Source organism: Anomaloglossus baeobatrachus, chromosome 3 (assembly GCF_048569485.1).
Source record: "Anomaloglossus baeobatrachus isolate aAnoBae1 chromosome 3, aAnoBae1.hap1, whole genome shotgun sequence".
Taxonomy (NCBI): Eukaryota; Metazoa; Chordata; class Amphibia; order Anura; family Aromobatidae; genus Anomaloglossus; species Anomaloglossus baeobatrachus.
This window is the reverse complement of record NC_134355.1, coordinates 10,844,812-10,868,379: the sequence shown is the minus strand read 5'-3', so window position 1 is coordinate 10,868,379 and position 23,568 is coordinate 10,844,812. Positions and strand designations below refer to the sequence as shown.

General features: G+C 48.9%; 1 protein-coding gene across 1 annotated transcript in view; it reads right to left on the bottom strand.

Moving 5' to 3' along the window:
• The window catches only part of DNAH8 (dynein axonemal heavy chain 8), a 593,387-nt gene that overhangs the window by 387,943 nt on the left and 181,876 nt on the right, over positions 1–23,568 (bottom strand). The window contains exons 17-18 of the mRNA XM_075338922.1: positions 17,019–17,099; positions 13,455–13,571 (exon numbers count right to left, since the gene is read on the bottom strand). Coding sequence (XP_075195037.1) covers positions 13,455–13,571; positions 17,019–17,099 — 198 coding nt within the window. The remainder of the gene's footprint in view (positions 1–13,454; positions 13,572–17,018; positions 17,100–23,568) is intronic.

The following is a 23,568-nucleotide window of genomic DNA, read 5'->3' as shown; positions in this document are numbered from 1 at the left end:
CATAAGGCAGTCGAAACTGCGACCAATCCTGAACTAATGAGTCCGCCGCCAGAGCTCTGTGATCCTGAGACCGTGCCATGAAGGCCGGGACCTTGTTGTTGTGTCGTGACGCCATGAGATCGACGTCCAGCGTTCCCCAGCGGCGACAGATCTCTCGAAACATGTCTGGGTGAAGAGACCATTCCCCTGCGTCCATTCCCTGACGACTGAGGAAATCTGCTTCCCAGTTTTCTACGCCCGGGATGTAAACTGCGGAGATGGTGGAGGCTGTGGCTTCCACCCACTGCAGAATCCGCCTGACTTCCTGGAAGGCCTGACGACTGCGCGTGCCGCCCTGATGGTTGATGTATGCGACGGCAGTGGCGTTGTCCGACTGTATACGGATCTCTCTGCCCTCCAGCCACCGATGGAAGGCCAATAAGGCTACATACACTGCCCTTATCTCCAGAACATTGATCTGAAGGGAGGACTCTACCGGAGTCCAGGTTCCCTGAGCCCTGTGGTGGAGGAAAACCGCTCCCCACCCTGACAGGCTCGCGTCCGTGGTGACCACAGCCCAGGTTGGGGGTAGGAAGGATCTTCCTTGCGATAGAGAATTGGGAAGGAGCCACCACTGAAGAGACTTCTTGGCTGCAAGGGACAGAGAGACGTTCCTGTCGAGGGAAGTCGACATCCTGTCCCATTTGCGGAGAATGTCCCATTGGAGTGGCCGCAGATGGAATTGCGCGAACGGCACTGCCTCCATCGCTGCCACCATCTTCCCCAGGAAGTGCATGAGGCGCCTCAAGGGGTAAGACTGACCCCGAAGAAGAGATTGCACCCCTGCCTGCAGGGAAAGCTGTTTGTCCAGCGGTAGCTTGACTACCGCTGACTGTGTATGAAACTCCATCCCGAGGTAAGTCAGTGATTGGGTCGGTGTCAACTGGGATTTTGGGAAGTTGATTATCCACCCGAACTGCTGGAGAGTCGCCAGAGCGACTGTAAGGCTGTGTTGACACGCCACCCGAGAAGGTGCCCTGACTAGGAGATCGTCTAAGTAGGGAATCACCGAGTGGCCCTGAGAGTGTAGGACCGCCACAACGGATGCCATGACTTTGGTGAACACCCGTGGGGCTGTCGCCAAGCCGAAAGGCAGTGCCACGAACTGAAGGTGTTCGTCCCCGATGGCGAAACGCAAGAAGCGTTGATGTTCGGGTGCGATCGGCACATGGAGATAAGCATCCTTGATGTCGATCGATGCTAGGAAGTCTCCTTGTGACATCGAGGCGATGACCGAGCGGAGAGATTCCATCCGAAACCGTCTGGTGCTCACATGTCTGTTGAGCAGTTTGAGGTCCAGAACGGGACGGAATGATCCGTCCTTCTTTGGCACCACGAACAAGTTGGAGTAAAAGCCGCGACCATGTTCCTGAGGGGGAACAGGGATCACAACTCCCTCTGTCTTCAGAGTGACCACTGCCTGCAAAAGTGCGTCGGCCCGAGCGGGGGGCGGAGAGGTTCTGAAGAAACGAGTCTGAGGACGAGAGCTGAACTCTATCCTGTAACCGTGAGACAGAATGTCTCTCACCCATCGGTCTTGAACATGTGGCCACCAGGCGTCGCAAAAGCGGGAGAGCCTGCCACCGACCGAGGATGCGGTTCGGGGATGCAGAGAGTCATGAGGAGGCCGCCTTGGAGGCAGCGCCTCCGGCGGCCTTTTGGGGGCGTGACTTAGACCGCCACGCATAGGAGTTCCTCTGGCCTTTCTCCGGCCTGTTGGACGAAGCGGATTGGGACTTGGCGGAGGGACGAAAGGACCGAAACCTCGATTGAATTTTCCGTTGCTGAGGTCTCTTAGGTTTGGACTGGGGTAAGGAGGAGTCCTTTCCCTTGGATTCCTTAAAGATCTCATCCAATCGTTCGCCAAACAATCGGTCGCCAGAAAACGGCAAACCGGTTAAGAACCTCTTGGAGGCCGAGTCTGCCTTCCATTCGCGCAGCCACATGGCCCTGCGGACTGCCACAGAATTAGCGGATGCCACCGCTATACGGCTAGCAGAATCTAGGACTGCGTTCATGGCGTAGGAAGAAAAAGCTGACGCTTAAGAAGTCAGAGACGCAACCTGCGGAGCAGAATTACGTGTGACTGCATTAATCTCAGCCAGACAAGCTGAGATAGCTTGTAGTGCCCACACGGCTGCAAAGGCCGGGGCAAAAGACGCGCCCGTGGCTTCATAGATGGATTTCACCAGGAGCTCTATCTGCCTGTCAGTGGCATCCTTTAGCGATGAGCCATCTGCCACCGATACCACAGATCTAGCCGCCAATCTAGAGACTGGAGGATCCACCTTGGGACACTGAGCCCAACCCTTAACTACGTCAGAGGGGAAGGGGTAACGTGTGTCAGTAAGGCGCTTAGTAAAGCGCTTGTCCGGAACCGCTCTGGGCTTCTAGACAGCATCTCTGAAGTTAGAGTGATCGAAAAACGCACTCCGTGTACGTTTGGGGAACCGAAACTGGTGTTTCTCCTGCTGAGAAGCCGACTCCTCTACAGGTGGAGGCGGGGGAGACAGATCTAACACCTGGTTGATGGACGAGATAAGATCATTTACTAAGGCGTCCCCTTCAGGTGTATCAAGATTGAGGGCAACGTCAGGTTCAGAGCCCTGAGCTGCGACGTCCGCCTCGTCCTCCAGAGAGTCCTCGAGCTGGGAACCCGAGCAGCGTGAAGAAGTCGGGGAAGATTCCCAGCGGGCCCGCTTAGTCCGTCTGGGACTGAGGTCCGGGCAGGAGTCCTCCGCATGGGACCTAGGGCCCAACCTGGGAGCGCGCTGCGGCGCGGACCGAGAGGGGCCTGGAGGCGACGAGCTAACGGGGACAGGGGCCTGAGTAAGGACCGGTCTGGACTGCAAAGCTTCTAGCAGCTTGGCAGACCATTTGTCCATAGACTGAGCCATGGATTGTGAAAGTGACTCAGAGACTTTCTCAGCAAACGCAGCAAACTCTGTCCCTGCCGCCTGGACAGGGGGAGCAGGGGGGTCTACATGAGCCGAGGGGCCCACTAGTGACCGAGGCTCCGGCTGAGCAAGCGAAACAGGGGTCGAGCATTGCTCACAGTGAGGGTAGGTGGAACCCGCAGGTAACATAGCCGCACAAGAGGTACAGGTCGCAAAAAAACCCTGTGCCTTAGCACCTTTGCTCCTTGTGGACGACATGCTGTTGTCTCCTAGGAGAGTGATCACTGAGGGTATATGGGAAGGGGTATGCAGCCCGACCGAACAGAAATATGTATATAAATACGTATCTATTCCGGCACCCTGGGGGGGACCAGCACCGGGTGACCGGTGTGGCTTACCGACCGCTAAAAAGCGGAGTGTGTGTCCTCCAGATTCCCTGCCTTAGGTCTCCCAGAGCTGCAGAGCTCTTCTCTGATAATCCTCCACCGGCAGAATTCCAAAAACATGGCTGCCAGAGCTCTCAGGGGAGGAGTGGAGCCGTGGGCGGTGCTAGAAAAGTGCGGGAATCTGGGGTCCCCACAGTGATCAGTGAGGGGGGAGGAAACATACAGGATGCTCCGGCCCTCACAGCCGACGTCAGGCCGGCCGTCCCGCCCTTACCCCTGACAGGCAGGCCCGGGGGCGGGATTTTTGCTACTAGGCCGCGATGAAGCCGGGGACTAAATTTAAGACCGCGGCCGACAAGCAGGTGCGGTCGGCGCGGAAGTCCGCCGGTCTTCACAAATCAGCAGCTGCTGCAGCGTCCGGGAAGAAGGCGCTCCATGCACAGTCCCCATGGGGACACAGAGTACCTTATAGATGCAGGGCCTGGTCCCTGAGGATGAATAGACTCCTGTCCAGCAGATTCCCACAGGGGCTGCGGAGGGAGCCCGGTCCCAGTGAATGGATGACCGGTCAGGATCCCACTTCTCCCAGAGCCACTAAGGGATGGTGAAGGAAAACGGCATGAGGCTCCGGCCTTTGTACCCGCAATGGGTACCTCAACCTTAACAGCACCGCCGACATAGTGGGGTGAGAAGGGAACATGCCGGGGACCCCGTGGGGGTCCTCTTTTCTTCCAACCGATATATCTAATCTAAGAATGCATGAGTGGATGTGTGCCTCCTTCCACACAAAGCATAAAACTGAGGAGCCCGTGATGCACAGGAGGGTGTATAGGCAGAGGGGAGGGGTTACACTTTTAAAGTGTAATACTTTGTGTGGCCTCCGGAGGCAGAAGATATACACCCAATTGTCTGGGTCTCCCAATGGAGCGACAAAGAAAATGTGAAATAAACAACCAGATGCCATAGTATTTTTAGGATATATAGGCATTACTTCACTATATCCTGATGAAATCTTGCCTGCTGTTCATGCCTACCGGCATTCTTGTCTCTAAGGCCATGTGCGCACGTAGCGTAATTACATGCTTTTACGCTGCGTTCTGCACCGCAGCGTAAAAGCATGCGTCCTGCGTCCCCTGCACAATCTATGTAGATTGTGCAAATTCCATCCGCACGTTGCTTTTTAGAACGCAGCAATTTGCATGCTGTCAAAACGCTGCGTTCAAAGAAGTAACAATTCAATTGTTTTGTGCGTTCTGGATGCTTTCTCCACTCTGTCTATGGGAGAGGTAGCATCCAGAACACACGAAATCTGCATGAATTCTGCAGACACCAAACTTTCAGAACGCAGATTTTCCGCTGGGTTCTGAATCGCACAAGCAGTGACTAAACGCTGCACATGGCCTTAAGTGAAAATTCATGCAGATTCCCTATTCAGGAGTTTGCATTTTCTATCACCTCCTCTTGCAGATCGCATGACATGCTCTATTGCCTTAAATCTAAAGCTGCTGAAGTTGCCTGGATGGAACTGTGAAAAATGTCTAGAGACTGTTGATGGGTTGAATGTGGAAGGGTTAATACAAGTAAAATATATCTTTGTACCGTGTTAGCCAGTAGAGATAAAAAAATTGTTTAAAAGAACAGAGAGTCCTCAGTGGTTGATACCTTTTAATGGCTAACTGAAAAGATGGTAACAATTGCAAGCTTTCGAGACTACTCAGGTCTCTTCATCAGGCATGGTATAACACAAAATCTGAAGAGTCACGTATTTATACACAACAGGACTTAGAATAGTGCAGTAAAAAAAAAAAAAAGAACAAGTTATATGAAACAGAACTATCTCTATGGCAGGGGGACAAGCTGTTCTAGCCATAAATACTGCTGCAGTTCAGTGTGAAAGTTTTATTGTCCTTTGATAAGGGTCTGGTCCAGGGCTGTGACATGCTCGGATGGTCAGAGGAGCACATCTTTTAACTGATGTAAAAAGACATGAATGCAGATGTTTCAGAATCCTCCCAGACTGAAGGAAGACGGATCTTGACAACCAGGAAAAGATCAGATTGGACACCTCCACCAGGACGCAACCCTCATCTGGATAACTATATAGACACTTTCAGACATTTGGTAAAATCCACTTTCCTAGACACACACAGGAGGCAACCATCCAACATCAGTGCCCAGGAGAGAAGGGCCATAAAATCTTTGAAAACCAACAAAGAAATCATCATTAAACCTGCAGACAAGGGGGGTGCAATAGTCATGATGAACAAATCAGACTACATGAAGGAAGCACACAGACAACTGATGGACACACGCTACTATAAGAAATTGGAGTCTGACCCTACACAGGACTATTACAAGGAACTTAACAAGTTGGCCTCTTGTCTGCCTGACATATCCATAAGAACTGATGAACTGATACCGGTGAGTCCAAGAATAGGCACATTCTACATGCTTCCCAAAATTCACAAATCTGGAAACCCAGGAAGACCCATCATTTCATGTGTGGGCACCCTCACTGAACAAGTCTCTGGATGGGTAGAGGGTATCCTTAAACCCTTGGTAAGGGATACAACCAGCTACATCCAGGACACTACTGACCTATTGAAAAAACTATCAGCAATAGGTCCTCTTCCAGAGGGAACCATCCTTGCCACCATGGATGTGGAATCCTTGTACTCGAATATTCCACACCAGGATGGATTAAATGCTTGCAAAATTTTCCTGGAAAATACAGGAACTGATGCCAATTCTGTGGTGAAGCTTACAAAATTTATCCTCACCCATAATTACTTTGAATTTGACAATGACATATATCTACAGGAGACTGGGACTGCAATGGGAAGCAAAATGGCACCACAATATGCAAATCTTTTCATGGCCAAGCTTGAGAGTGACTTTTTATCCTCTTGTCCTATCAGGCCTCTGGCCTACTACCGTTACATTGATGATATTTTAATCATCTGGACAGAGTCTGAGGAGCAGCTGAAGACCTTCCATGAACAATTTAATCAGTTTCATCCCACCATCAACCTAACACTCAACTACTCCTGCACGGAAATCAACTTCTTGGACACCATCATTAAACTACGGAACAATGAAATACAGACATCCCTGTACAAGAAGCCAATTGACCGTCCAACATACCTGAAATGGGACAGTTTTCATCCAAAACACATAAAAAACTCTATTGTATACAGCCAGGCTATCAGGTACAATCGGATATGTTCCAACAGTACAGATAGAGACAATCACCTTGAGGGCCTCAGAAAAACCTTTTTGAATCAAGGCTACCACCCAAGAACAATTGAAAACCAGATTATAAGAGCCACCAGAATATCAAGAAACCATCTTCTACATTATAAAACCAAAGAAGAGAACAACCGGGTCCCTCTTGTAGTCACCTACAATCCACATCTGGAGGTGTTTAGAGGAGCTGCACGGAAACTACAACCATTACTGCAAAAAGATGCCCGGTTAAAATCTATTTTTCCAGACCCCCCACTTCTGTGTTTTAGACAGCCCCCAAATCTAAGAAGCATCATTGTCAGAAGCTCCCTGTCCTCTCCAACACCAACAGGAACATTTCCCTGCAACCAGAAAAAATGCAAGACCTGTCCATTAATATTGACAACGGACAAGATAAAGATTCCCAGATCACATCAGGACTACAAGATCCCAGGTACGTTCAGCTGCACCACAACCAATGGGGTGTACTTAATTATATGTACCAAATGTCCAACTGGGGATCTGTATGTAGGGGAGACCGGACAACAGCTCAGGACAAGGATGAATTCTCACCGCCACACAATCAGAGAAAAAAGGATGGATCTACCTGTGGCCAAACATTTTTGTAACCCAGACCACAGCATCATGGACATGAAATTGCTGGTATTGAAAGGAAACTTCAAGTCCCAGAGAGACAGGAGACTATGGGAGTACAAACTTATGATGACCTTTGACACATTCAGAGAAGGAATGAATGTGTCTCATGGATTCATGTCTTTTTACATCAGTTAAAAGATGTGCTCCTCTGACCATCCGAGCATGTCACAGCCCTGGACCAGACCCTTATCAAAGGACAATAAAACTTTCACACTGAACTGCAGCAGTATTTATGGCTAGAACAGCTTGTCCCCTGCCATAGAGATAGTTCTGTTTCATATAACTTGTTCTTTTTTTTTTTTTTTTTTTTTTTTACTGCACTATTCTAAGTCCTGTTGTGTATAAATACGTGACTCTTCAGATTTTGTGTTATACCATGCCTGATGAAGAGACCTGAGTAGTCTCGAAAGCTTGCAATTGTTACCATCTTTTCAGTTAGCCATTGAAGGGTTAATAGTGTCAGAAATATGTCTCCTAATCCTTATTCTTAATTTTCCTGTCGTACATCCGATGTACTGCTTCATACAAGATGTGCAATCAATTAGATAAATGACAAAGGTGGAAATGCAGTTCAAAAAACTGTAAGGGCTCATGCGCACGTTGCGTATTTGCATGCATTTACGCTGCGTATTGCACTGCAGTGTAAATGCATGTGTCCTGCGTCCCCTGCACAATCTATGAAGATTGTGCATGAGACGTGCGCACGTTGCTTTTATGAACGCAGAGATTTTGGTGCTAAAATTTTGACCCAAATCCGTGCGTTTATAAAATGAGCATGTCAATTATTACATTCGCTATGGATGCAGCTCCCGCTCTGTCTATGGTGGGGGCAGCAGCCAGAGTGCAGGAAATCGGCTTCTTTTTGTACAAAAAAACTGCATCCATTATGCAGTGCTTCTGCAGCGATTTGTCGTGCACATGTGCTGTCAAATCGCTGCAGAATATTCAGCAGTTACGTTGCGCATGAGCCCTTAATGGAGTACTCCTTGTTATTATGGCATGAAAACAACTTTTTTGATTTCTGTGCATATTGACAGCAGGTACATCTTTTTACTCCACACGTAAAAATCCTTTCAGATTCAGCCACGTACCACCAGTCTTTGAGGAAGGATTTAAGTAAAGGCTTGGTGATAATTTATCCTGTAATGATGGTGCTTTTTTTCGTACATACAAAATTTGATTCTCTGTAATACCGTATTTTTTGGACTATAAGAAACACTTTTTTTCCCCAAATGTTGGGGGAAAGTGGGGGTGTCTCTTATAGTCTAAATGTAGGGCTGCGGGGAATGAGGGTGCTGCGGTGGAGCAGGTCATCGGCGGCATAAGCAGGCTGTAGCAACGCCTACCGTGACCACGGATATGCATGCATCCTCCCGCCCATCATCTCTCAGTGCTGAAGCCTGCGCTGACAGGTGGGCGGGATGATGGGCGGGGGATGCGCGCATAATTAGCAGCCGGCCCACGTGATCACCCCAGGCAACTACAGCCTGGAGTGATCATGTGCGGCTACATTCAATGCCCTCCGAGCATTATCATCAGCTCGGGGTGCAGTGAATAAGTACGGTATAATCACTGGTCACCGTTCCCTGCAGCATCGTGATGTCCTCCTGCCTGTCGGCCCGCTGAGCTGTGTGGAGCTATGCGCACAGCGATGACATCATTCCTGTGCGCACCGCTCTACACACACATCAGCGGGCCGACAGGAGGACATTGCGATGCTGCAGGGAATGGTGACCGGCTCCACACAGGTCAGCGGCGCTGCTGGCACAGACAGTAAGACGAGCGATGCTGCTGGAGTGAGAAAGGGGAGTATAAAAGTTTATTTTCTTGTGTGCCACAGAATGCCGGCCATATACCAGGATGGGGGTATAAAGTAGGATGGGGGTATTTATCAGGATAGGGGTATATAGCTGGATGGGGGTATATATCAGGATGGGAGTATATAACAGGATGGGGGTATTTATCAGGATGGGAGTATATAGCAGGATGGGGGTATTTATCAGGATGGGAGTATATAGCAGGATAGGGGTATTTATCAAGATGGGGGCATTTATCAGGACGGGGAAATTTATCAAGATGGGGGCATTTATCAGGACAGGGGGCTATACCAGGATGAGAGACATATATATAAGGATGGGGATCATATACAAGGCAGGAGGATCATTACCAGGATGGAGTACCTTAGTAGAGAATGTGGGGATATTACCCCCATAACAGTGTCAGCAGCAGATCCTCGCCCCATAACAGGGTGTCATGACCACATTTTTTGCTTAAAATTCTATTTTCCTCCTCTAAAACCAGGGTGCGTCTTATGGTCCGGTGTGTCTAAAGGGTGCTTTACACAAGACGAGCTATTGTGCGATGAATCGTCGGGGTCACGGTTTTTGTGACGCACATCCGGCATCGTTCACGACGTCGTCTCGTGTGACACCTCCGAGCGACGTAGTATCGCTCACAAATCGTGAATCGTGAGTCGTGTACTCGTCGCTCAGTTTAAAAAAATTGTTTAATTAAAATGGCGCCGGTTGTTCATCGCACCCGGGGCAGCACACGTCGCTCCGTGTGACACTCCGGAAATGATGAACACAGCTTACCTGCATCGCGCAGCTCCCGCCAGCTATGCGGAAGGAAGGAGGTGGGCGGGATGTTTACGTCCCGCTCATCTCCGCCCCTCCGCTTCTATTGGCCGGCGGCTGTTTGACATTGCTGTAACGCCGAACGTCCCTCCCACTTCAGGAAGTGGATGTTCGCCGCCCACAGCGAGTTCGCTCAGCAGGTAAGTACATCTGACGGGGGTTTCACAACTTTGTGCGACACGGGCAGCGATTTGCCCGTGACGCACAAAAGACGGGGTGGGTACGATCGATCGTGAAATCGCACGATCGGTCGACTCGTGTAAATCAGGCATAAGTCCTTGTTTGCACGTACATGCTGAAATTTCTGCAGTGATTTGACAGCACATGTGTGCTTCAAATCGCTGCAGAAACACTGCGTAATGGATGTATAACGCCCTGGCCAGGCCAGGTAGTCACAAATAGGCCCCTGCAAAACACCTTCCCTCACAGGTAACAGCAGCCGACCTTCAAAACCCTGGTCACCCCCCTCAGGGCTAGATAGACACACCAGGGGGTGGAACCAGGTGGTTGGGAGACGCCCACCGAGGAGTCTAGACAGCCCAGGGTGGGAAAGTAAACAGTCTAGTGTTAGAGTTCGAGTTGGAGAGGAGAGTAGGCTAGAGCTGTGTGCAGCTCCAGCAGAGGCGAATACCCCTAAATTGAACGGCGCCAGGGTAGGAGCACTGGTGCCACTGGCTAGGAGACAGACGGCGGTCTCGTCTGCAGGAGCCGGGAAGACGGCTCGGTGGAACCGACGTGGACCGGAACAGGGTTGTAGCCCGACGGTACAGACCCGGGAACCGACTCGGAAACCAGAGCACACAGGGGGGTACTCGGACCCTGAAGCCGGGACCAGAAGCGACTGGAACCGGTTAATTTACCGATTGAGGCCAGGACTAAAGGTTCGGTCCCACCCAAAGTCCATATTAGAAGACAACAGCCCACCGAGGGGGATAAAAGGCCGCCGCCATGGCTCAGAAATCCCACGGGCCAGCGTCTGCGGGCAAGGGCTCCTTAGGCCACAACCAGCCAGGAGCGGACTCCTGAAGTTGCAAGCACAGGCAGTCTACCGTTCTAAACAGGTGCAGGAGAAAGACAGAGACCACCAGCTGGGTGGGGAAACCAGAACGCAGCCGGCTGTGGGCACCGACCACCATCACTTGGTTTACCAGAGACTCGTGCGTTTCCTTAATAGTGAGTACACCAGCACCCTGTGGTCTCCCATTTCCCTGCACCAAACCCAAACGGGTTCTGGGGCCACCATCCCTGCCCACAGAGGGGTTAACAACTTGCTGCATAACATCTCCCCCGGGTGCCCCGTAACTGCAGCGGTGGTGTCCAACCTCACCACACACCGTGGGTGGCGTCATGAACTTAATTCGGCTCAGTCCGTACATATACGTCCTACATCCACCATCCCCCACCCTTTTTCATTCAGAGTGTCCGCAGGACCCCCCGGGTCCGGACACCCTCGAGCCACCCACCAGAAGGTCCAGACCCGAGCAGCAGCAGGCTGCTGGCACGGGGGCGGCACAGATGCAGTGTTTCAGCAGAATAAAGGCCAATTTCATGTGCTATGGATGCTGGCTCTCCCATAGACCGAGCGGGAGCTGCATCCAAAGAGCACAAATTAATTGATTGCTTTTTTGAATGCACAGATTTGTGTCAAAATTTTAGCATGCGTTCATAAAAGCATCGTGCGCATGGATTATGCACAGTCTACATAGATTGTGCTGGGGATGCAGGATGCATGCATTTACGCTGCAGTGCTAAACGCAGCGTAAATGCATGAAATTAAGCAATGTGCACACGAGGCCTTATAGTCCGAAAACTATGGTTGTTTCAAACTCTGATCCTGATAAAGTGCAGGTATCTATTTTTTTTATTATAGAGATTATTTTGTTATATTGTAAACTACAAGTAGTAGAAAAAAAGATCTTATTTTTTTTGGGCTGGGATTTTTTTTACTTTTTATTATTTATTAATAGGTCCTTTCTATCAATTTCATGCACTCTCCTAGTCGCTCTTTTTAATTTCCAATCTGGGTAACGTCTGTTTGTAAGTCTCACTTTCATAGATTCTTGAGCATCTGTTCTTTTGTCACTCTGTAAGGCCTCTTTCACACGTCAGTGATTCTGGGACGTTTGTGCTTTTTTTTTTAAACGTACCAGAATCACTGACATACGCAGACCAATTATAATGAATGGGTCTGCTCACACATCAGTGATTTTTCACTGCACGTGTCTCCGTGCGGCGTACCCGCGTGTGCGTGGTTGCCGCACGGAGACATGTCCATTTATTTCTGGCATCACTGATGTCCCACGGACCACGCAGTGGTGTGATCAGTGAAACACGTGCCAGAAAAAAACGTGCTTTTAAAATAATAAACATTTTAACTCACCCGGCGTCCAGCGATGTCCTCTGCAGCCCGTGCAGCTTGCTCCTTCTGTGCCGCCTGATTACTGTCGCGCATATTCATGATGCACGACACAGCCGACCCGGAAGCAGCTGCTGCGGGGGTCAGCGCCGGCCGGATGCTGCACCGCGGGAGCGATTAGCACCATGGAGAGCGGGAGCGGGCGCAGGTGAGTTGATTACTAAGTGCAATCACGGGCCACGGAGAACGGAGCCCGGATTGCACTTAGACAACCCACGTGTGCCGTGATTCAGGGACATGTGCGTGTTTTACACGTGTTTTTCACTGACGTGTGAAACGGGCCTAAAAGTAGCATAATCATCTGACCCCATTGTTCCCAGCAGTGTTCTGGGAGTCAGATGTGTCCAGGCATCTTCCCCGTGCCGTTTCCATCCATTTCAGCGATGTTCCTGCCACCCAGCCTTCCTGGGAGGATCTTCCGGAAAAAATGTTTGACGTGCTTGATTCCAGTAAGGAGCACCAGAGCATTTTAGTGCTCGCTCATCACGATCACCCAGTAATAAAGCTCTATCAGGCTGTATATCAGACATCCTCATGAAGCTCAGCAGCCAAATACTTTTGTTATCAATTGAAAAATGCAAAACAAATTAAAAAATTTGATGGCTAATATATGACATGATCTAAACTACACCGATGCTGACACTATTTACATCATATCTTACTGTGATTATGATTATTTTCTTTCCAGGACCAATGCAGGATCCTGTCCTCCTGCAGACGATGTGGGGGGTGAGAGAGAAGCAACAAGCAAACGTACATAGATGCCTGAGGCTTCAATATCACTGCTCCCAATAAATACATTTATTAAACACGGTTCAGATTATGAGGCGACAGGTTTTACTATAACAAGGTTGTTTCCAAAATCCTTAGCATAAGCGACAACTTTCAGTTTGGTGGGGATAAGAGAACGAGGCTCTGAATTATCCTATGAGAATGAAATGTGCATAGTGTATATGTTCTGGATACATAGTGTAGATGATATTGAGAAAGCACCCCTGTAATGGGGAATTCTGAGAAGTAATGGAGTCTAGTAAAATAAATGTCAGTATTACAAATGGTGGAGGTGGTGATAGAGCTGGAATTCATATTCACTTAAATGCAATACTTACACTGATACAGTATATATATATAATATCTTCACTCACTACACACCATGTCATTCTATAGTCTATAGTATAGGAGTCACATACTATATTACCTTGTTAACAACATGACTGACCAGTCGAAGATTTGCATCTAAAGCTTCAAAAAAGTGTTCGAGGGAAACAGATGACCAGGTAAAAGCTGTGAGGCCCCTACGTAAAGTGGACTCAATCTGTAAAATATATTACAAAAAATGTAGTTCTTTTAATTCACCAACTGAAGCAAATAATACTAGCAGCCCCGACCATAACATTACAGACATGGAAGCCCTTGTATGAGGTGGTTACCTCAAATCTCAGAGACAGGAGGATTTGGAAATTAAAAATACTGAAAAACGGGGATCCCTCCAGAGCAAAACTCAATATGTGACATGGTATTATATGTGTCACATCAGTTACTGACCGGTGAGACAGATATATAGCATGGGTGACAGACAGTCCTGTGGTGTCTGGCTATAGAAGATCACAGCGTTTGGCTGCACAAACTGCTCCCTGACCTATTATTTCTGCTTAATTGTCATCCCTTTAGGACCCTGCGGAGTTCCTCAGCTTTAGAGCTGCTTTTCATCAGCACTTCCCTTGGTGTCTTTACATACTGTCACTTCCTATTACTTTGTGCTGGTGATAGCTCTTATACCCTTAACAAGTCTTGAGTGCCAGCAGGCGGCTTGTATTCATCTGGAGAAACTTTGTAGTTATTGCAGTTCCTTTCCCTGAGTCATCCGGAGATGTTATTTGTCACTTTCCACCTGTGTATGCTCCCTGTCTTTTTTTTACAGCTTAGTGGGGTTGACTAAGCGCTCATCTCATCCGCTCCCTACCTAGAGCCTACTTCAGGGTCAGGTATCCGGCTCGGCTCATAAGTGCGGAACCTAATCTAAGGCAGTGAGGGAAGCAAAGGCCCAGTGGTGGACTTAGTGAGGGGTCACCATCTCCCCCTTCTCTAGACACAGGGTTTCCCTTCCTTTCGCTTAACACTTCCCCGTAGCTATCGTGACATTATAGCTGTTACCACCAGGGTTGCTAACCGTCTAGAAATTCCAGGTGACAGCCAGTAACAATAGGGCACCTTTATGATCTCCCGTAAAAAAAGATAAGGCGTCCATGATTTTTTTTAGAGGCTGGAGAAACGTATACAGATTATTTTGATTGTCATTATTTTGTAAATAATATTGCATGCTGCTAATGTACGCACATCAGAATTATTGGATGTAGACATGTATGACTTATAAACATTTATTATAGTTTAATATACTCGTAACAAATATTGTGTGTCCATGAGCTGTCCAAAAAAATTAAAGTCAAGTTGGTTACATTTCAGTACCCAGAGCACATAATGCGGCAGCACTGCATTGCCAATAACAGGTGAGACTTTCCATTTTGCCAGTGAAAGGGCTGCGGAGGATTAGGGATCCAACTCTGAATGCTGGGAACTCACAACCAAGAAGTTCAAATGCAACTTTTTCCTAGTAAGATAGTTCCTCATAACTACACAGAATCTATCCTCAAAACTACACACATACATTGGGTACGGAAAGTATTCAGACCCCTTTAAAATTTTCACTCTGTTTCATTGCAGCAATTTGGTAAATTCAAAAACGTTCATTTTTTTGTCATTAATGTACACTCTGCACCCCATCCCCCATAGTGTCAGAAAAAAACCCCAAAATGTAGACATTTTTCCAAATGTATTAAACAAGAAAAACTGAAATCTCACATGGTCGTAAGAATTCAGCCCCTTTGCTCAGTATATCCCATGGTTGTAAGTATTCAACCCCTTTGCTCAGCATATCCCATGGTTGTAAGTATTCAACCCCTTTGCTCAGTATATCCCATGGTTGTAAGTATTCAACCCCTTTGCTCAGTATATCCCATGGTTGTAAGTATTCAACCCCTTTGCTCAGTATATCCCATGGTTGTAAGTATTCAGCTCCTTTGCTCAGTATATCCCATGGTTGTAAGTATTCAGCTCCTTTGCTCAGTATTGAGTAGAAGCACCCTCCCTTTTGAGCTAGTACAGCCACGAGTCTTCTTGGGATCCTGGATTTCGGGATCCTCGGCCATTCTTCCTTGCAGATCCTCTCCAGTTCTATCAGGTTGGATGGTGAACGTTGGTGGACGCCATTTTCAGGTCTCTCCGGAGATGCTCAATTGCGTTAAGGTCACGGCTCTAGCTGGGCCGGTGAAGAATGATCACAGAATTGTCCTGAAGCCGCTTAGGGTCATTGTCTTGTTGGAAGGTGAACCTTCGGCCAAGTCTGAGGTCCAGAGCACTCGGGAAGAGGTTTTCTTCCAGAATCTCTGTACTTGGCCGCTTTCATCTTTCCTTCAATTGCAACCAGTCGTCCTGTCCCTGCCTCCATAGCATGATGCTGCCACCACCATGCTTCACTGTGGGGATTGTATTGGGCAGGTGATGGGTAGTGCCTGGTTTTCTCCACACATACCGCTTAGAATTATCACCAAAAAGTTCTATCTTCATCTCATCAGACCAGAGAATCTTATTTCTCATAGTCTTCATATGTTCTTTTTGCAAACTCTATGCGGGCTTTTATATGTCTTGCACTGAAGAGAGGCTTCCATTGGGCCACTCTGCCATAAAGGACCAACTGGTGGAGGCTGCAGTGATAGGTGACTTTGTGGAACTTTCTCCCATCTCCCTATTGCATCTATGGAGCTCAGCCACAGTAATCTTGGGGTTCTTCCTTACCTCTCTCACCAAGGCTCTTCTCTCACGATTGCTCAGGTTCACTGGACGGCCAGGTCTAGGAAGAGTTCTGGGGGTCCCAAACCTCTTCCATTTATGGACTATGGAGGCCACTGTGCTCTTAGGACTCTTGAGTACTGCAGAAATTCTTCTGTAACCTTGGCCAGATCTGTGACTTGCTACAATTCTGTCTCTGAGCTCCTTGGGCAGTTATTTTGACCTCATAATCCTCATTTGGTGTGACATGCAGCGTGAGCTGTGAGGTCTTATATAGACAAGTGTGCGCCTTCCCAAATCAAGTCCTATCAGTGTAATTACACACAGCTTGACTCCAATGAAGGAGGAGAACCATCTCAAGGAGGATCACAAGGAAATGGACAGCATGTGACTTACATATGAGCGTCTGAGCAAAGGGGCTGAATACTTATGTCCATGTGATATACTGAGCAAAGGGGCTGAATACTTATGACTAGGGATGATCGAATACCTCAAATATTTGGCTTTGGGAATATCCGACGAATAAGTTGTCGCTATGCGAATATTCGATGCACAATTTAAGTCTATGGGAAGCCCGAATAGTTGTTATTCGGGTTTCCCATAGACTTACATTGCACATTGAATACTCGCGAATAGTCGAATAGCGGCGACCTATTCGGCAAATACTCCCGAAGCCGAATATTTGAGGTATTCGATCATCCCTACTTATGACCATGTGATATTTCAGTTTTTCTTGTTTAATAAATTTGCAAAAATTTCTATATTTCTGTTTTTCTTTTCTCAAGATGGGGAGCAGAGTGTACATTAAAGAGAAAAAAAATGAAACAAACAGTGAAATATTTAAAGAGGTCTGAATACTTTCCGTATCCACTGTAATCCCCCCCTTATCACTACACATATAATCCCTCCACTTTACCTTTTTTAATTTCTCAGATAACAAATCTGAAAACACAGGGAGGATCTGATCACAAAGGGTATTGTAAGTCTTGAGTAACGTCTGCGTGTATAAAGAAGACATGATGTGTTACTTTATTAAGTGCAAAGTAATTTTCTTTTAATAAAATCAATAGTGATGTAATGCAATAACATCAGAGTTTATTTATTGTTCATCTTATATACTGGAGAAATAAGGAGCCACAAATGAAGCCTCCAAAGACTGTGTTCACGGTGAGTTTTCACGCTGTATTTTCGCTCCATAAAAATGCACCTTGTTACATTCCAACCTGGATCGGATTTGTACAAACTTCCTGCCCACTGTTCTTTGTTACTCAGCGTAAACTGGGTTTTCTGTGCAGATTTTAACCATAGAATTGAGTTACTTAGATTTGTTAAATGTACAGGTAAAAAACACAAATGCCTGTTTAGTGCTGTTCTAATGAGAAGTGATATCCAGGCGGCACTCAAAATTGCAGGTGCTCGGTCAAGGGATGGCACACCCAAATAATATATGAACATAAGACCGGCACTCCAAAACTTGCAGTAATCTTTAGAATTTAATCCATAGAAGCACAATACAAACAAAAAGAGTGTGTTTTCGGCTAGACCTTTAGCCTTTGTCTTGACAAAGGATAAGGCTAGGAACGCACTTTGCGTTTTTACCTGCGTTTTAGGTGCTTTTTAGGTCCGTTTTGGGAAGCACCTTTTTCTTGCCATAAGGCATGCGTTTTGATTTACCAGCAAAGTCTATGGAAAAATTGGATTTTCCAACCCCACTTTGCATTTCTAAATGCTGCGTTTAATTTGCATATTTTGTGGCAAAAACCATGCGTTCAAAGAAGGAGCATGTAGTTGTTTTTGCCATTTTCGATGCGTTTTGCTAACATTGGAGTCAATGAGAAATGGCAAAACACAAGATTCTTTCAAATTCCTGCTTTTTCATTGCAGAACACATGCTTTTTGATCATTAAAATAATGATTTCATATGTCCCTTTACACACACACATAGTCCGACAATTGAAAATAATACTTTATTGCAATTTTTCCTTAACATAACATATTACCGCAATAATTTAATGAACAAACTTTAATTTCATGATTTTTTTCTATGATTATAGATTTGATTCTTTTACCTTTTTTTCTAAAATTTTGACTATTTAAACTTTATTAAGCAGTGTCTTTATGTTCAAAACGCAACTATCAGAACGCAGGTGGAAACGCAGATAAAAAGCGCTGAAAACGCATCAAATATGCTGCAAAAACGCATGAGTTTTCAGCGCTAATTTTCAGAAAAAAGAGAATTTTGTTTACTTACCGTAAATTCTTTTTCTTATAGTTCCGTATTGGGAGACCCAGACCATGGGTGTTTAGCTTCTGCCTCCGGAGGACACACAAAGTACTACACTCAAAAGTGTAGCTCCTCCCTCTGAGCCTATACACCCCCTGGAGAACCAGATCTAGCCAGTTTAGTGCAAAAGCTGAAGGAGAATAGCCACCCACAAGTAAAAACAGAGCAAGAACCGGAACAACCGGAGCCTCTGTCTACGACAACAGCCGGTGATAACACGCGGAACAAGAAACTGCCAACAGGCAACAGGGAGGGAGCTGGGTCTCCCAATACGGAACTATAAGAAAAAGAATTTACGGTAAGTAAACAAAATTCTCTTTTTCTTTATCGTTCCTATGGGAGACCCAGACATTGGGATGTCTCAAAGCAGTCCATGGGTGGGAATAAACAGAAAAACTGAGAAGTAGGCAGAGCCTAACTTCACAAGTGGGCGACAGCCGCCTGAAGGATGCGTCTGCCCAAGCTCGCATCTGCCGAAGCATGAGCATGCACTTGGTAGTGCTTCGAGAAGGTATGCAGGCTAGTCCAAGTGGCAGCCTGACAGACTTGCTGAGCCGTAGCCTGGTGCCTGAAAGCCCAAGAGGCACCGACAGCTCTGGTCGAGTGTGCCTTGATCCCCGGCGGGGGAGGCACCTGAGAACCCAGGTAGGCGTCCGAAATGGTGGACCTAATCCAACGGTCTAAGGTCGGCTTAGAAGCAGGGAGGCCCTTGCGCCGACCTGTGGTTAGCACAAAAAGAGAGGTGCACCGCCTAAGAACAGCGGTGCGAGACACATAGATCCGGAGCGCACGCACCAGATCCAAAGTATGCAACGCTTTTTCAAAGCGATGAACAGGAGCCGGACAAAAGGAAGGTAGGGTAATGTCCTGGTTAAGGTGGAAAGGAGAAACCACCTCAGGGAGAAAGTCCGGAGTCGGACGGAGAACCACCTTGTCTTGATGAAAAACCAAAAAAGGGGACTCCGAAGAGAGCGCAGCTAAATCAGATACTCTCCTAAGGGACGTTATGGCCACTAGAAAGACCACTTTCTGTGAAAGACGAAAGAAAGAAACCTCCCTAAGAGGTTCAAAGGGGGGTTTCTGCAAAGCCGTGAGAACCAAATTGAGGTCCCAGGGATCCAAGGGCCGCCGGTAAGGCGGAATGATGTGAGACGCACCTTGCATGAAGGTGCGGACCTGAGCCAGCCGGGCGATACACCGCTGGAACAGCACTGACAGTGCCGAGACTTGTCCCTTGAGAGAGTTGAGGGATAGTCCCAGCTGCAGACCGGACTGTAGAAAAGACAGAAGGGTCGGCAAGGAAAAAGGCCAAGGAGAATGGCCAGAAGAACGACACCAGGACAGGAAAATTTTCCAAGTCCTGTGATAGATCTTGGCAGAGGAAGACTTATGGGCCCGAGTCATCGTGGAGATGACTTCAGGTGGGATACCAGAAGCCGTCAAGATCCAGGACTCAAGAGCCACGCCGTCAATCTGAGAGCCGCAGAATTCTGGCGGAAAAACGGACCTTGTGAGAGAAGGTCTGGACGGTCCGGAAGATGCCACGGCGCCTCTACGGACAGATGGAGCAGGTCTGGGTACCAAGCTCGCCTGGGCCAGTCTGGGGCAATGAGAATGACTCGACGGCCCTCCATTCTGATCTTGCACAGAACTCTGGGCAAGAGAGCTAGAGGGGGAAACACGTAGGACAGACGAAACTGGGACCAGTCTTGAACCAGAGCGTCCGCTGCGAAGGCCTGAGGATCGTGGGAGCGAGCCACGTAAATCGGAACCTTGTTGTGACGGAATGCCATTAGGTCCACGTCTGGAGTGCCCCACTTGCGGCAGATTGACTGAAACACTGTCGGATGCAGGGACCACTCGCCACTGTCCACGGTTTGACGGCTGAGATAATCTGCTTCCCAGTTTTCCATGCCTGGGATGTGGACTGCGGATATGGTGGACTTGGAGTCCTCCGTCCATTGAAGGATACGTTGTACCTCCAACATTGTCAGGCGGCTGCGTGTCCCGCCTTGGTGATTGATGTAGGCAACCGCTGTCGCGTTGTCTGACTGGACTCGGATGTGCTTGCCCGCCAATAGGTGGTGAAAAGCTAGGAGAGCCAGGAGCACGGCTCTGGTTTCCAGCACATTCATCGAGAGGGCTGACTCGGACGGAGTCCAAGTGCCCTGTGCTCGGTGGTGGAGACATACCGCTCCCCAGCCGGATAGACTGGCATCCGTGGTGAGAATCACCCAGGACGGAGCCAGGAAGGAGCGTCCCTGAGACAGAGAGAGGGGCCGAAGCCACCACTGAAGAGAGCTCCTGGCTTGTGGCGACAGAGCCACTAACCTGTGCAAGGAGGAAGGCCGCTTGTCCCAACAGCGGAGAATGTCCAGCTGCAGAGGACGCAGATGGAACTGGGCAAAGGGAACAGCCTCCATTGACGCTACCATCTGAACCAGCACCTGCATCAGGTGCCTGATGGAATAACGGTGGGACCTCAGCAGAGAGCGCACCGCCAATTGGAGGGATTGCTGTTTGATCAAGGGCAACTTCACAAGTGCCGGAAGAGTCTCGAACTGCAACCCTAGGTACGTGAGACTCTGGGTCGGAGTCAAAGTGGATTTGGGCAGATTGACCAGCCACCCGAATTGGGCTAGAGTGGCAAGAGTGAGCGAGACACTCCGCTGACAGTCTGCGCTGGATGAAGCCTTGACTAGAAGGTCGTCCAGGTAAGGAATCACTGCCAACCCCTGTAGGTGCAGAACCGCAACCACTGCTGACATGACCATGGTGAATACTCGAGGGGCCGTGGCTAACCCGAAGGGGAGAGCCACAAATTGGAAATGTTCATCTCCCATTGCAAAACGTAGCCAACGCTGGTGTGAAACTGCAATTGGCACATGCAGATAGGCATTTCTGATGTCGATGGATGCCAGGAAATCCCCTTGGGTCATTGAGGCAATGACTGACCGCAGAGATTCCATGCGAAAATGCCGCACCTGAACATGCATGTTGAGAAGCTTGAGATCCAGGATGGGCCGGAAGGAACCGTCCTTTTTGGGGACTAGGAAGAGATTTGAGTAGAAACCTCTGAACCGTTCCCGGGTGGGAACCGGTACAATTACTCCGTTGGCCTGCAAGGATGCCACGGCCTGAGAGAAGGCGGCGGCCTTGGAACCGGGGAGAGTTGACAGAAAAAATCTGTTTGGCGGGCTGGAAGAGAATTCTATCCTGTAGCCGTGGGAGATGACATCCCGCACCCACTGATCGGAGACGTGTTGAAACCACGCGTCGCCAAAGTGGGAGAGCCTGCCACCGACTAAGGACGTTGGTGGCGCGGACAGATAGTCACGAGGAGGCTGCCTTAGTGGCAGCAGCTCCTGTGGTCTTCTGTGGACGCGCCTTTGTGCGCCAGTTGGATTTTTGGTCCTTGGCTGAGTTAGTGGACGAGGCCGAGGGCTTAGAGGACGACCAGTTGGAGGAACGAAAGGAACGAAACCTCGACTGGTTCCTACCCTGGACAGGTTTCCTGGTTTTGGTTTGTGGCATGGAAGTACTCTTCCCGCCAGTAGCTTCCTTAATAATTTCATCCAGTTGTTCACCGAACAGCCTGGTCCCAGCAAAAGGGAGCCCAGCAAGGTACTTCTTTGAAGAAGCATCTGCCTTCCACTCTCGAAGCCACAAGATCCTGCGGATAGCGAGGGAATTAGCCGAAGCCACCGCAGTGCGGTGAGAAGCCTCCAGCATGGCAGACATGGCATAGGATGAAAAAGCGGAAGCTTGGGAAGTTAAGGCAACCATCTCGGGCATAAATTCCCTGGCGAGGGAATGCATCTCCTCTAGAGAAGCAGAGATGGCTTTGAGAGCCCACCCTGCTGCAAAAGATGGGGAGAACGAGGCCCCTGCCGCCTCATATACAGATTTGGCCAGAAGGTCAACCTGACGGTCAGTGGAATCCTTAAGAGAGGTTCCATCAGCCACTGATACCACGGTCCGGGCTGAAAGTCTAGACACGGGGGGGTCTACCTTTGGTGAATGAGCCCACTCCTTGACCACCTCAGGTGGAAAGGGAAAACGGTCATCAGAACCACGCTTTGGGAAGCGTTTGTCAGGACAGGCCCTAGGCTTGGTCACAGCGGCCTGAAAACTGGAGTGGTTAAAGAACACACTCTTTGTCCTCTTAGGCAAGGTAAACTGGTGCTTTTCTGCCAGAGAGGGTTGCTCCTCTAATACTGGCGGATTGAGGTCCAGTACAGAATTAATGGACACAATCAAATCACTAACATCTGAGTCACTTTCGGACAGATCAATGGGGCACATAGAGGTAGCATCCGAGCCCCTGTAAAGGCATCCTCCTCGTCCTGCGAGTCAGCCTCTGAAACAGAGCCGCGGGGCGAGGAAGGGGAGGAAGCCCTACGTCTCCTCTTAGGAGGACGGGGCCTGGGACCAGATGAAGAATCCTCTGTGAGCTCCGCTGAGAGAGCCCTAGGAGCAGAGGCACCCTGTGAGGGGGGATGATGCATGTTCAGCAAAGTCCGGGACAGCTGTCCCATGGAGTCGGCAAAAGACTCGGAGATAGACCTGGTTAAGGATTCTACCCAAGCCGGGGGTTCAGCCACAGGAGCAGGAGCAGCCTGAGAGACCACTGGGGGTGAGACTCCAGGCTGAGGCACCGCCAGGTTAGAGCAGGCATCACAATGTGGAAATGTGCTCGGATCAGGCAGCACGAGCTTACATGCAGTGCATACTGAGTATAGCTTTGCCTTGCTCCTCGTGTGAGACATGCTGCTGGAGTGGGGGCTCTGCTAGAGTGACCCCCAGAGAGAATGGACAGAGGCCCACAACCAAAGATTGTGGCTTACCACACCGCTGGAGCGGTGTTGTGTGCCCTCCAGATCCCAAAGCCCGGACCCCCAAGCACCTCAGCAGGGATGCTGCAGCCAGTGATGATCGCAGAGAAAAACGCTGATAAAATGGCGCCGGAGCGAGGAGAGGGGGCGGGGCCAACTCTGAGAGCGGGATCTGGAGGGCCAAAGAGATTTACAGGGGAGGAGACATGTACTCAGTGAGGAGTGTCTCTCCCCTGTGCAAATCGGCCGCTGGGCGGAGCCGCACTGTCCCTCTGCATGAATGACATGCGAGGGCAGTGAAAACGAAAAGTAGGCCTCCGGCGAAGCCGGGGCCTAAATTTGAGCTG